The 15,209-nt window shown below is 38.8% G+C and overlaps 1 protein-coding gene across 1 annotated transcript; it reads right to left on the bottom strand.

The window, feature by feature from the left end:
• Positions 1-13,799: 13,799 nt before the first annotated feature.
• On the bottom strand, positions 13,800-14,684 carry LOC112027336 (uncharacterized). The gene is made up of 2 exons (XM_065776736.1): positions 14,540-14,684; positions 13,800-14,494 (listed from the first exon to the last, which is right to left on the bottom strand). Exons 1-2 carry the CDS (start codon positions 14,682-14,684, stop codon positions 13,800-13,802), a joined length of 840 nt encoding a protein of 279 aa, XP_065632808.1.
• Between the last annotated feature and the right edge of the window lie 525 nt (positions 14,685-15,209).

Raw genomic sequence — 15,209 nt, 5'->3', positions numbered from 1 at the left:
CCCGCTTAAAACCATACTCAGAAGTGCTGACTACACATGGAGAATAGCTAAATGGGGCACTGTTTTAGGGGCTTTTGACATCAAGTATATGCCCCATACCTCCACAAATGGACAGGTCCTCGCGGATCTAGTAACCGAGTTCACTGAGCCTTCGTTAGAAGAATTGAAGCCAGTACAAAACATGGATGAAAAATTAGTTGCGTAATTTTTCAGAAATGCCCTTCATTCTGGTAGGTGTATGTAGACGGTGTAGCAAATCAGAAAGGTTCTGGAGTGAGACTAGTGTTAATATCTCCAGAGAAGATCATTATTGAAAAGTTGCTAAGACTAGACTTCGCGACCACAAATAATGAGGCTAAATATGAAACTCTACTAATGGGAATGGCAATGGTTCAAAAAATGGGAGGAAAATTAGTGGAAATGTTCTTAGACTCAAGGCTAGTCATCAGCCAATTACAAGGGGAATTTGAGGCGAAAGATGAAAGAATGCAAGAGTACTTGAGCCAAGTTAAATGTCTCGAGTTAGAGTTCGAATCTTTTAATTTGTTACATATCCCTAGAAATGGTAATGCACATGCTAATTCTTTGGCCACGCTCGTAACCTCCTTGGCACAGAATCTGCCTCGGGTTATCCTCGTTGAAGACTTGCATAAACTCACGGAGATAAGAAAAGAGGCAGTCCAAGTTCATCAAATCAGAGCTAAGCCAAGTTGGATGGACCCTATAATTCAATTCCTGAAAAAGGATACTTTGCCTGAAATAAGGTTAGAAGCTGACAAAGTTCCAAGGAAGGCTACTAGATTCTGGCTATCCGAGAACTAGAAATTGTACAAGCGTTCCTATTCAAGGCCGTATTTGTTGTGCATACATCCTGAAGCAGCTGAATCACTTTTCGAGGAGTTACATGAAGAAATCTGTGAAAGTCATATTGGAGGTAGATCCTTGGCACATAGAGCTATTACCCAAGGCTATTGGTGGCCAAATATGCAAAAGGAGGCCCATGAATATGTTAAAAAGTGAAATCAATGTCAACAATTTACACCAAACATACATCAACCAGGTGGAATCCTTAATCCATTATCCAGCCCATGGCCATTTGCTCAATAGGGTTTAGATATCGTGGGTCTATTCCCCAAAGCAGTAGGAAACAAGAAGTATCTTCTGGTCGACACAGATTATTTCACCAAATGGGTTGAAGCTGAACTTTTAGCTAACATCAGAGACGTTGACACAAAGAAGTTTGTCTGGAAAAATATTGTTACTCGGTTTGGGATTCCTCATACCCTCATCTCGGACAATGGCCTTTAGTTTGACAGCAAAGCGTTCAAAAATTATTGTTGTGAATTGGGAATCACGAACAGATACTTTACCCATGCTTATCCCCAAGGAAATGGGCAAGCAGAAGCTGTTAACAAGGTCATAGTAAATAGACTAAAGAAGAGGCTAGATGATGCGAAGGGCAAGTGGGTGGAGGAACTACCACATGTACTCTGAACATACAGAACTACGCCTCGTAGGTTTACTAGGGAGATAATGAGCAGCTAGAGAAGAATTTGGATCTGATTGAGGAAAGAAGGAAAAATGCAATGGTTCAATTGGCATATTACCAACAAAAGCTTAGATAGAGTTATGACGCCAACGTAAAGCTAAGGCCTTTAACACCTGGTGATCTAGTACTCAAGAAAGTTGTGAACACTGCAAAGAACCCAGCTTGGGGAAAATTAGGACCCAATTATGAAGGGTCATATCGTATTACCTCAATGGTTGGCATTGGGGCATATTTTTTGGAAGACTTAGATGGTCATGTAATATCACGTCCTTGAAATGTAAACAACCTTAAAAGATATTATTATTAATCGAGTTTTTTCTTTGATCAATATGTTTATTTATCACATAAAGATTTCAGGGAAAGTGTTTAAATTTAAATCTAATCATGCCTGAAGTCCTCGGACTAGATGATATGGGTTAGTTAACACTCCGTTACAATTCTTATAGGTGTTTAAACTTAAATCCAATCATGTTTGAAGTTCTCAAACTAAATGATATGGGTTAGTTAACACTCTGTTACAATTCTTATAGGTGTTTAAACTTAAATCCAATCATGCTTGAAGTCCTCGGATCAGATGATATGGTTTAGTTAACACTCCGTTACAATTCTTATAAATGTTTAAACTTAAATCCAATCATGTCTGAAGTCCTCAGACCAGATGATATGGGTTAATTAACACTTCGATACAATTCTTATAAGTGTTTCAACTTAAATCCAATCATGCCTGAAGTCCTCGGACCAGATGATATGGGTTAGTTAACACTCCTTTACAATTCTTATAAGTATTTAAACTTAAATTCAATCATGCCTAAAGTTCTCGGAAGTATTTAAATAGATTCTAACTTATAATAGGCCTCTTCGATCATGTACTTAGTTCAAAATTAATGCGCAGTAGTATTCTTTGTTAGTGTTATAAAAAAACCAATTCAGATAAAGCATCTAATTATTTACTTAAGTACCAGAAAATATATAAGACCTTCATACCATTCATTGCTTCCTATGTTTATTAACAATTCTTATACGACCCACTTTTTTCAGTATTTGTATAAGTTATTTACATCATTAGCAGGATATTGTTGTTAAGTCTGCTCAGGTTACAGTAGCTATAGATTAGCGTTATTTGCAAAAACAATAAATCTTATAATATGTGCAATGAAGATATAGAAAATAAAAGAAGAACAATTTCATTGATTAAAAGGAAAATACTTTTCAGTCCCTTACAATGCTAGCAAAAAATAATAATAATAATAATACAGGTATGAAAAAAAAGTCCTAAATATCTAAGCCTTCATCTGGCTGGACTGGATGGCAGCAGCATCTGGGGCTTGGTCCTTAGGTTCAGAGAAGTTTTCTTCTTACCTAAGTCCTAACCCTTATCTTGAGGATCCTCAGCTTGCTTGCCTTGACCACTAACTTGACCAGACTCTTTAGGAGTTTTAGGAAGGGTAGGAGGGACTTGGCCAACTAAGGGCTACTTCGAGGCCTCTAGGAGTTGTTTAGAGGGAGAGGAGTCAGGATCTAGGAGTTCGCAAATTTCAGGATCGTAGTAGACGCTTCCAGGTCGCCTCAAGTCAGATTCTGTAGGGACCCCAGCAGCATAGAGGGCTTTACCCCAGGTTATATCACAGTAATTCCTGAATACTGTAGAAAACTTCTCTATGAGTCTGACTTAAGTCTCTTCCACCTCAAGCTTGTATGCTGCCTGCTTTTCAGCCTCGGCTGCCTCCTTGACCAATTGGGCAGCATCCCTAGCTTTCTGAAGCTCAGCTCGAAGATCCTTCACCATTTGTCTCTCTATCTCCAGATTAATCTCAGTCATGTACAATTGCTTTCGTTGATCTTCGGCCTACTTTTCAACAGTCTTAAGGCCTGCATCAAGACTATTTCTTTCTTTGGTCATCTCTTTTAGCTGCTTGGACAACTTAGAATAATCTTCCTTCAGATTAACTAGAGATTTTTCAACCTCAGACCGAGAATGGGCCTTCGTCTGGGCTTCATTGCGGGCGTCTTTATTCAATTCCTCGGCCACATAAATTTGCTGGGTAATCTACATAACATAATGGAAAATTTTAGTATAAAATAAAGAAAATGGGCAAATAAAAATGACCAATATCTTAATTAGAGAAGTGGATCAATTCACTTACCACGGCCAAGTCCCTCTTAAGGGATAGGAAGAGTTCATGCTGACTGAAGTGCCTGTAAGCATCCATATCCTTTGGCAGGAGAAGAGGTTGCTCCAGAGCCTCAGCAATGAGACATGCCTTTCCCCCTTGATAATTTCTGACTATGGTGTTCCAAGGGAAGGGAACACCACCCAACTTTAGCTTAGGGGACCAGATGCGCTGTCCTCGGTATACATCAGTAATGAGAGTGTCTTCTCGGCTCTCAACAGACGAAACCCTTTTTCCCAGTTGATCCTTAGCCACTCTCTGTTATTTATTTCCTTTTGAAGGCTCCACCTCACCTTCCTCAAGAATTGTATTAGGCCTTTTCTTTTTCAGCTCAGGGATTGGCTTTAGGCCGAGGTTAGTAGGGAGCTGAGGAGGAGGTGGGGGAAAATTAACAGCGGGCCGGGACTTGGTGGCTTCTTTGGGCATAGCTACTTTATTCCTTGTCTTCATAAAATCTTTTAAGCTTAAAGCCATCTCTTCTCCTTCTTCCGAAGAGTTGTCTGGAAGGGCAGTTATTAAAACAGAGGCATGGACACTAAACTGCCTATTAGTCTCTTCCTCGGCATCTGAAATAGGAATTACCTAAACCTCCCTGGATGTCTCTCCTTCGAAACGAAACTGATTAATCTGTTTATCTAGGGACGAGGTCGAGGAAGCAACTCTTTCCTCTTCTGTGGCAGCTTCGAGGGGAATCTGTTGAGCTAGAGGGATGAACAGTGGTACACCATGCGAAACCGAATGTGGTACAGGAGGAAGATCGAATGGAGACAAAAAATTAGGCCAAGATACATCTATTCGGTTTATCCGATAGTCTCCCTGCGTTATGGCGTTACCAACCGGTTGAAACACGTCCGAGAAAGGTTTGAAATCCAAAATAAGGTGGACAGCCCGAAGTTGCCTGTCTACACTTACAAAGATCTCCAATCTTAGTAGATAATTAAGAGTGGCGACCTTAGTTAGGCTGAGTAGATGAGCAACATGCCTTCTATCTGTAAACACCACAGCAGAAGCATATTCAGAAACTTAAAGTAAACCATTAATAAGAAGAAAAGAAAAAACAACACTGCTAATGAAAACCCTAAATCTATTATTAGGGAACCTAAATCTGAGATATCCCACTTGGCTCTCCTGGTTGGGTTGGGCAATGAAGACTGTCATGCCACGCTCCCAAGACAATCAGGTAGTCGTCTTTCATCCCTTTATTAGACTTGAGAAGACAGGAGATGAACCTAACACTGTTGGATCGGGACTTAAGGTAAAATCTCACCCCTTTTTGTTTATGGCATTCGTACATATAAACTATGTCTAGCTAGGTGAGCCCCAAGCCCAAATGTTGGTTCAAAGCGTCAACTGCTCCTAAGATCCTAAAGAGGTTATGTGCGCACTAGTGGGGGCAAAGTCTATGGTTACGTAGGTAGTCTCTAGTAATGCTACCCATGGGGAGAGTCATTCCCCCCTCTATAAAGGCTATCATAGGGATTATGACCTCTCCCACTGCTCGGTCGATGTTTATTCCTTTCGGGGGACAATACCTCAGGTTTACTTCCTGCGGTATGTCATACGTTTCCTTAAATGTTTCTATCAAGGCAGGACTATCAACTAGATACTTAAATCTACCCATTTCGGATAAGCAAAAAAGAAGAAACACTAAAAATGACAACTGGGAAATGAAAGCTTGAAGGCTGAGGAAGCTGGCCGAGGAGAGAAAGAAGGGTCCGAAGATGTTAAAACTTACACGAACTAAGTTAAATTGTAATCCTAGAAATCCTCAGAAGGATTCTCAAGGATTCGTGAAGAAATAAGACTAAGAAATTGCTTGAGTTGGAAGGTGAGTTTTGTAAGTTTGAATACTTGAGTTCGCTGGAGAGTTTGAGAAATTGTGAAGTAAAGAAGAAGTGATCTCCTTTGAGGCTTTATATAGGGGCCAGAAAATAGGTGGGAGTTATCCCGCCCAAATCTTGAGGAAAAATGTCGTTCGTTGGATCAATGGTTCACCGTTGGATGCCAAAGACATAGCGCCGCCTGGAGCAATTAATAACGCTTCGTAAATACCAAAATGTCAGCAACAATGATGAAGCGCCTAAATCTATTCTCTCACACGTGTAAACTCAGGTAATTTTTACATTTTTAGCCTTTATTTCTGTGGCATATCAAAATTCCATTTTTTCTCCTTAGATGTGAGGGAAAAATTAAAATTTTGAGGAACTATTGTGGGGATAAAAGCCCAAATTTATATATTAAACCTTCGACCCTATTTGAAGATGAGGGTGTGTCCGAGGAGGAGTAAATAACTAGAAAAGGCTCTGGGCTGGAGAACCACGCAAGTAAATGATAGAGGAATATAGTTCGAGGAGTGTGTCCTCCTCGAATATGAGGAATATCAGTCAAGCAAATACCTGGGCGGTTTAGGTGACCTTCCTGGTAGTTCCAATGATAAGGATGAACTTCAGACATATATAAAGATAATAAGAATAGAGAAATATTTAAAGAAAAAGCTGCTACCACCGCATTAAATGCACTGCAACAACTTTTCTGACCACATTTATGTGAAGAAGACCCCTAAACAGTGCAGTCTCAATTGCCACCACTCATGGAGAATCAAAGAAGGTACCTGATGGGACATATACTCATGTGAAATGCTTAGATGAAGAATAAGTGGACGATCAAGATAGTCTGGAAGAAAACTATATAAATGTAAGAGACCTCTTATGAGAGAGGGATAAAAAAAAAGAGAGAGGGAGAAAGAATGAAGATTTATTGTAGCTTTAAGAATTGTATTAGCTTTTAAAACAAATGTTTATCTCCTCGGACATCAATTTATTCAAGTTTCAAGTTTGTTTTTGCACTTGTTTATCTTTTAAATCTTTGTTAAACGTTGTTTAATTCACAATCAGCCCAACTCTTTCACCCACTCTCTACAAATTCATTGTATTTGGGCTTATTGGGCTCATATTCCATATCTTTTGGGCTTATGCTACAAATCTATACCCTACAATTTTATTTATGTGACAATCCGTAATTGACTGCATTTACTTTCATGTAAACCAATTATTTTTTCTCAACCAATTATACTTAGCCATGTGAGAGAATTTTTTTCTTTTTTATGGAAAAGACTGCTTAGTTTTTTTTTTTTTTTGGTCATGCTAGATTTTTTTTTTTGGTTGATATAATCATTTTTGTTTAAATAATATACATAAATCCATCTCTCTCTCTCTCTCTCTCTCTCTCTCTCTCTCTCTCTCTCTCTCTCTCTCTCTCTCTATATATATATATATATTAATAGGTAAAGTTTAGAAAAAATTCAATTAAAATGTGAAATTAGAATCTAATTTTGTGCCATATGTATAAATTTATGTAGGGACCACATCATAATTATCCACTTAAATTTGTGTTATATGTTCACTTAAGTTTTTTTTTTTTTTTTTTTTTAAATTTTTGTACCAAGTGAGTTAATAAATGCAGTGGAAGGCTAAGGCTTGAACATGGATTATTGCCAGATAGATCCGACCCTAGGAGAAGGTGGGCCCATAAGCTTCGGCTCAACACGTTGACAATAGCCTAGATATTGAAACCGAAGAAGTGGCACACCTAAGGAGTGAACACTCCTCGGAAGATTGTAGATAAGCCACCTGGGCCAGAAGACTAAAGACCGAGGAAAGAAGTAGAGACATACAGATAAAGAAGAGGGGAAGTTTCCAGATAAAGTACCCATCATTTCCGCATTAAATGCACTGTACTAACTCAGCTTGCCGCATTTAATGGCAGATTGAATATTGAATAGTGTTTTTATAACTTGCAACCTACTCTACCACCACCAGTCAGGCATTGATGGGACAAATATCCAAGCAAGGATCCTTGGTAGCCTAGGTAGAGGGCTGGGATGAGGCCCTAGCACTATAAAAATGAAGGAGGCTCCCTTAAGAGAGGGAGAAGAAAAAATGGGACAGAAAAAGATAAAGGGCAAAGAGAAGTTTTGTAACCGAGAATTAAGTAATATATAAACTAGTGATCCTCAAAGAAATCTGAGGAAGAGTTAATGCAAATCTTTGCCTTTCTTTCAAGTAATCTTTCGTATTTTTAACAACCTAAGAATTGGACTTTTCTCTAAACTCATTAATGAATCCATTAAGGCCCGAAAAGGTTGACCTTGACAACTTACCTCTACAAATTAATTGTATTGGACCTCTACACAGTAGTTACCCACTTCACTTGAGTTGGGCCATGGATCTTTGCCCTTTACAAGTGCAAAATACTAAGAATCTAATATTAATGAATTATAAATTAAAAAAAAAATCACATATACTCAATAAAAAATTGCCACACATTCTATCTTATTAAAATTAGAAAAAAAATGATCATAAGTAGTATTAAATTTAGGTAAGAATTTTAATATGTGTTTAATTTTGTTTACTTTTTTTTTAATAAATAATTTGACTAATTATTTATATATTTATGATAAAAAATTGTGTTTTTTTTTTTGGGTCAACGGGAAAGGAAATACAGAGACTAACTCACACTGGATGTGAGTCTAGTTCTAATAAGTCTGTTAAAATACAAGCCATCCATATCCATGTAAACTAAGGACAAAATATCAAGGCTTGGTGGAGAATTAAAAACAACAAAATAGTTGTCCATGCTGTTTCCCCATCTTGCCAACACTTCTGCACAGCGATTACCATCCCTGTACACATGCATTACTTGAACCCGATGGAACCTTCTCAACAAACACCTGCAGTCGCATAAGAGAGGAGAATATGGCTTGTTAGTGTCCACATCAGAGTTAAGCAGATCAACCATAACTCTTGCATCCAACTCCACAATCAAACTTTGGACTCCTTCACTCAAAGCCAGCTTTAAACCATCCCTTAAGGCCTAAAACTTAGCAATAACACTGGTGGCAAATCCAATGGATCTAGCAAATCCTTTAATCTAGTTTCCATTACAGTCCCTGATTAAACCCCACCTCCTGCCCTTCCTGGATTTCCACTAGAAGCTCCATTCGAATTAAGTTTATACCACCCTTCAGGAGGTTTAGACCACTTCACCTGCATTAACACTCTCTGGTTTATCTTCCTCATCTTTCTAGCACTGTAAAAGAACTCTACAGCTTGGCTTAGACAAAGCCCATGAAGATTAATGTTTAATGGAGCATTATCAAACACAACTCTATTCCGATGTGTCCATAAGATCCATATAGCAAAAGGAAAAATTATACTCCAAGGAACTTTACTGTGATGCAATCGTTTACTGTGGCAATTTACATGAAGCCAGTCACCCAAACTCTGAGTGTGTAGGGGAGGTATAACGTGGGGAGTCCGAATCTTTTCCCAAAACTGTCTAGCAAAAACACAATCCCTGAACAAGTGATCTAAAGATTCACTTTGATTTTTGCAAATTAGACATATAGGGGAGCAATTAATGCCTCTACCCGCAAGTATCTCCCTAACAGGGGCACTGTTGTGCACACATAACCAGAAATAACTAATGATCTTTGGAAGAGTGTCAAGCTTCCATATCCAAGCACCCTTAAAATTGTTCTCCATTATAGAGTCAGCCTTGATACTATGGTAAGCCGAATTGGTAGAAAATTCTCCATCTTTCGTATACTTCCACATTAAAACATCCTTACCAACTCCAAACTCTTGGACTGGAATTGCTTGGATTTTTTCCTTGATGCAAGGAGGCAAAACAAAAGACATACACTCCCATTTCCAATCATTAGTATCCCAAAAGTCAGCTATGGTAAGTTGCATATCCTCCCTTGTTAAAGGCCCTTGAATTAGCTCCTTTAGGGATTGTCCACAGATCCAACTCTCCATCCATACATACTTCCTAGAGTTACTCCCAACCCTCCACCAGATTCCTTTAGATAAAATAGGGAACCCAACCTTAATGGCATTCCAATTTGAAGAGGAAGGAAGACCATCAGGGTTATTTGATCTAATTCTAGCATTGGAACAATATTTAGTCAAGAGCATCTTAGCCCATAACACCTCTTTTTCATGAAAAATACGCCAATTCAACTTGGCTAAAAGGGCTATATTCTTTGCTCTAGCTGATTGAATCCCCCAGCCACCTTCTTCCTTGGGCCTTATTACTTTCTCCCACCTAACAAGATGCAATCTTCGCTTCTCATTTGTTGATCCCCACAAAACGTCTATTTATTTTATCCAGTTTGTCACACAGATGAACTGGCAAGGTGGCTCCTTGCATGACATAGTTTGGAATGGTAGACATCACAGACTTCACCAAAACTGCTATTCCAGCAAAGGATAAGAATTTAGTCTTCCATCCCGCCAATTTCTTCATTACTCAATCAGCCATAAAATTAAACTGTCTCTTTGGAGCTCCCTTATGTTTAAGAGGAAACCCCAAATATTTTCCAAAATTTTGTGTTTCAAACATTCCCAATTTCTCACATATTCTCTCCTTCAAATCCACATCAACATTTGGGGAGAAATATATTCTAGATTTGGCACAGCTAATTTTTTGGCCGGACTCCATGCAAAAAGCCCGTAAAACCTCTGGTATAACTTCACCAGCCTTTTCATTGACTTTAGCAAAAAGGATGAGATCATCAGTGTAAAACAAATGTGAAATTTTAATATTACCTCGTGATGCCTTAAGTGGACACCACACTCCATTGGAGCACTTCTCTTCAATAAGATATCTTAAGTACTCCATGCACATGATAAATAGATATGGTGACGAAGGGTCTCCTTGCCTAATGCCCCTCGAAGGGTAAAAGGAATCAAGAGCACACCCATTCACTAACACAGACAATGAAGAGGTTGAAACACAACTCATGATCAACTTAATGATATTATGTGGAAACCAAAAAGCATGAAGCACTTTATGTATAAAGCTCCACTCCAACCTATCATAAGCTTTTTCTAGATCCACCTTCACCGCCATATAACCCTCTTTTCCCTTCATTCTATCCATCGTGTATAGTAGCTCTTGAGCAATTACTACTTTATCAACTCCTCTTCTCCCCGACACAAAAGCAGTTTGAATTGGAGAGATGAGCCTATTGAGCAATGGTCTGATCCTGGCAACAAGCACCTTAAAGATGACTTTATACACAGAATTGCATAAGCTGATGGCCTATAGTTGGCCAAAGACTCAGGATTAGTACATTTAGGAATAAAAGTAATCAATGTGGTGTTCAAATAGTTCAGAATGCTTCTGAGAGCAAAAGCCTGCTTAACTTCATGGCAAATAGAGGCTTGCACATCATGCCAAAAGTATTGAAAAAATCCAGCATGCAACCCATTAGGACCAGGGGCCTTAAAAGGCTTAAGAGACCATAAAGTAGCCCTAATCTCCTTATCATTCACCTCTCTTCCCACCCTGCACCTCTCTAGATCAGATAGCATATAGCAAGAAAAATTGGACACAGGGGAGTGAACATAAGACATGCATAATTTTGATGTATACAGTTTAGCAAATTCTCATTGAATATGCTCCTTAATCTTTGCCTCATCATATATCCAATCTCCAGTCCCACCCATTATGCATCTTATTTTGTTTCTCTACCTCCTAACCACAATTGTGATGTGAAAATATGAGGTGTTTCGATCCCCAAAATTATTAGCATTCAGCCTAGCCTTTAAGGCCCAAAACTCGTCCTCTTGAAGCATGATCATGGCATGCTCCTTGATCAATGTTTTCTCCAACCTAAGGAGGCTTTCACTCAGATTACAAGCAATAGCTTTTTGGACTCCACCCAATCTAGCTAACACCTTTTTTTTTCTCGCAAAAAGATTCCCAAATACTTCAAAATTCCATATTTTTGCTCTAATGGTAAAATCAGAAATGGCTGAAGGAAGAGATCTGTCTGTAGCCCAAGCTTCCTCAACCACCTTCGAGAATTCAGGGTGTAGTAACCACATAGTGTGAAAACGGAAAGGTTTATTAGTAGAATTAGCTCTACTCCCCAAAAGCTTTATTAACATTGGGCAGTGATCTGAAAAGGACCTAGGAAGATGAGTTACAGTAGCTTCAGGGTATAACATCCTCAAAGTAGGATTTGCAAAACATCTATCCAGCCTTTCAAGAATGAGACTAGTCATAGGCCTTTTATTGGTCCAGGTAAATTTTGGGCTTGCAAATCCCAAATTGAAAAAGTCGCAATTATCTAAACATTCTTTAAATTCCAAAGCCCTATTTAAATTTATCTAGTTCCCTCAATATTTCTCCTTACTACTCAAAACTTCATTAAAGTCACCAAGCATCAGCCAGGGATGATTGTGGAGTTTAGCAATTTTTGAGAGATTAGACTAAACAAGCCTTCTTTCAACCAGACGAGGACTAACATAAATAGCCGAAATAAACCAAGTCAAATTAGAACGACATACCTTTACAGTGGCATGAATCTCCTGCTCCATAGCTGCAAGAAGTTCAACATCAGCTTCCTCCTTCTTCCATAACACCTAAAGACCCCTCGCATAACCAATGGTTTCTATAGTAATGAAACCATCAAAAGGGAGATCAGCAATAATCCTTTCAGGACTATCTCCACCTACTCTAGTTTCTGTGATCACCATAATAGCTGGATTGTGATTGACAGCCATTTCAAAAATGCGTCTTTTGAAATCAAGGTTGAAGGCACCCCTACAATTCCACATTAAAATATTCATTGCAACAAACTGACCTAACGACACCTCCACTGGGTTAGGATTCATCACTGCAGCATCCATCATGTACCACCCTAGCCTCTTCAGCAGATCCTTAGAAGAGACCCACTCCGACTTCCATATCATCATGTACTTGAGAATTCCCATTGTATCCTCCCTGCAGCAAATCAACAGATCGCATTCCTTGACTAGGACTAGAATATGAATCAACTTCAACATAGGATGATTCCTCATGTGCATCGAAGCCGATCCGTGAAAGTCCACAATCTTCCTCTCCTGAATGATCCACCCTGATTCGTCGAAGTGGGGCGTGACTGATGGCCTCCTCTGCCTGCTTAAGTTCTCTGCCTCCTCCCAAGACAACAGTAAGGTATCGGTGATGAACCTCCACCACGGATTGGGTGTTTAAGTCCACACCGGGTGATCTAGAGCTACATCCCCAGTTCTGATACTGATGGGGGTTAAAGGAAAAAGCTGCTTCCATGCATTGCAAAGCGTTGGGTCGAACCAACCCGGTGTCTCTGTCGGAGCAGCTTTTATTTGAGCAATCATTTCGTCTGAGATTATCACCACCCTGTTCCTGTGCCAAATTGCCCATCCTGAACGAGGAAGAGGCATCAAACCTAGGAAACTTGTTTCCATTGGACTCTGCTTAAGCGCTAACTGAAGGAGATAAATCTTGATTATACGTACTTTTATTTCCTGGTGATGCAACCTGACGCTTCAGAGATTTGGCATTTTTAACCCCAAGATTTTTGGCGAGCCGTGTTTTGGAGCTCTGAACCATTTTCTTGAGAGGCGCCTTTGATTGTTTATTTTGAGTATTCATCACAACATCCTCTTGGCATGCTTGGAATGTCATTTTGTCATGTTCCATATTAAAGCCTTCCTTACCTAACACCAGACGAGTCTCATCCTCACGTGCCTGGTCAGATGAGTTTGCTTCTAAAATCCCAAAGGAGGATTTGGTTGTCACGTCATTGTCCACTACTTGGACTTTGATTTTACTTTTTTGTCCTTCCAACCCCGCAATGTCCTTAGCTTGCGTGGACCCTCGTCCATTGCGAACCAAACTACACTTCCTTCTAACCAACATCCACGGTCCATAGTTTGGGTTTTGTTGGGATTCTTGACTAGCTTCCTGGGCTGTGGAGACTTTACCAACCTCCCCATTCATCTCCTTTTGTTTAGCCTGGGTTTGGATACAGAGTTAAGCTGCGGCGCGTTTCATCTCTCGTGTTTTTTTTTTTTTTTTTTTTTTTTTTTTCGCACTTGTTGACTTTAGGGACAAAAGTACTGTGTGTATACTGTGTATGTACTGTTCACGCACTGTTCATGCACTGTTCACGTCATATTTAATATTAAAAGTGAGTCCCACAATATTATTCACACATTTAAAAATTATTTTGCTACAGTGTTTTCAGCAATAATCAGTTTTTATCAACTTTCAGCAACAATAAGTGCTATCCAAACGGACCCTTTATTATAGCAACATTTATCTTGGGTATGACCAAGACGTCCACAGTTGAAGCAGAGAGCTGAAATACCCTCATATAATACAGATTGCTTACATTTCCCAATTCTTAACATGTTAATGAGAGGTTTTTCTAGATCCACCTGCACATACAGTCTTGCATAATTACCCCTTAAACCAGAGGTCGTATAAGCATCAATACGAAGGACAAGTCCAATGGCACTACCAATTTCCTTAAGAATCGATCTGTCATAAAATTCAATAGGGAGTTCTGGGAACTTCACCCACACAGCCACAGAAGTAAGTTTTGCTTCAGCAGCCTTGAAATAAGGCTCCCATGGTCTAATGGCAAGAAAATGACCCCCAATAAACCAAGGACCCCCTTTCAGCACCTTATCAAAGTCATCATCACAGCTAAACCTTATCAAAAAGAAATCTCTTCCCAAATCCACACAGACCATTTTTGCTACTGGTTTCCACAATGCGTTGAGTTTATAAGTAAGGTAGTTGTACCCAATAGTTCTACCAAAGACTTTTACAATCAACACCTTGGACCAAGGCTCCCTAATACGCACCATAGTCTCTCTAGACAGAGTGATATCAACCATACCTTCAATAAGAGGTTCCATTTCCGTCTCATCTTCTTTGTCGTCAATTTTTGCTGTATTAAACTTGAAAGCTTATTCGTATGCACCTGGAATCTCACCCACTAGAGTATCCTTGTAGCTGATAGGTGCACGATACTGATCAAAATGCCTTACCCCAACGTTCTCTTTAAACTTTTTCACACTACGCCCTAACTTGTCTTCTTCTTCACTTGAGCGAGGAGGTTCAGAATATTCAATTTCCATTCTTTCAGAGCTTCTAGAGTCTTCTGGTTACTCTTTTCTTAAAATTGGTAATTGTGTTTAATTTTAAATATATTTATAAGTATGAATGTGTCACATGTTATTTTTTTAATAATTTGAGCAATTATTTATATTTTATTAAAAAAACATATTTAATTTTAAATGTATCTATACATTTGAATGTCAATAATCTTGTAAACCACCACATTTTTTAGTATACTTCAAATTAAATTGTGTACTTGTACTTATTCTTTATTTTGTCAGAAGAAGTTAAGTCGACCCGAAATGAAGGAGCGAGAGGTGCTATATTCACAATATTTTTATAATATTTTCATAATAAATCATAATTGGTTAATTGTTATTAGTTCAAATTTGAACAATACACTAAGATTATATTTTTACCCCAATAATAATAACCAATAACAACCTGCCACTTAAAATTTGCTGTAAAAATGACGTGGATATATTATTTTCCATCAGGGAGCAGAAAATGCCTTCGCCAGAAAGTTATTCCACGAAAATTCCCAA

Source organism: Quercus suber, unplaced genomic scaffold (genome assembly GCF_002906115.3).
Source record: "Quercus suber isolate HL8 unplaced genomic scaffold, Cork oak 2.0 scaffold_141, whole genome shotgun sequence".
NCBI classification, from domain to species: domain Eukaryota; kingdom Viridiplantae; phylum Streptophyta; class Magnoliopsida; order Fagales; family Fagaceae; genus Quercus; species Quercus suber.
The sequence above is the reverse complement of the archived record's forward strand: the minus strand, read 5'-3'. Positions and strand labels throughout refer to the sequence as shown.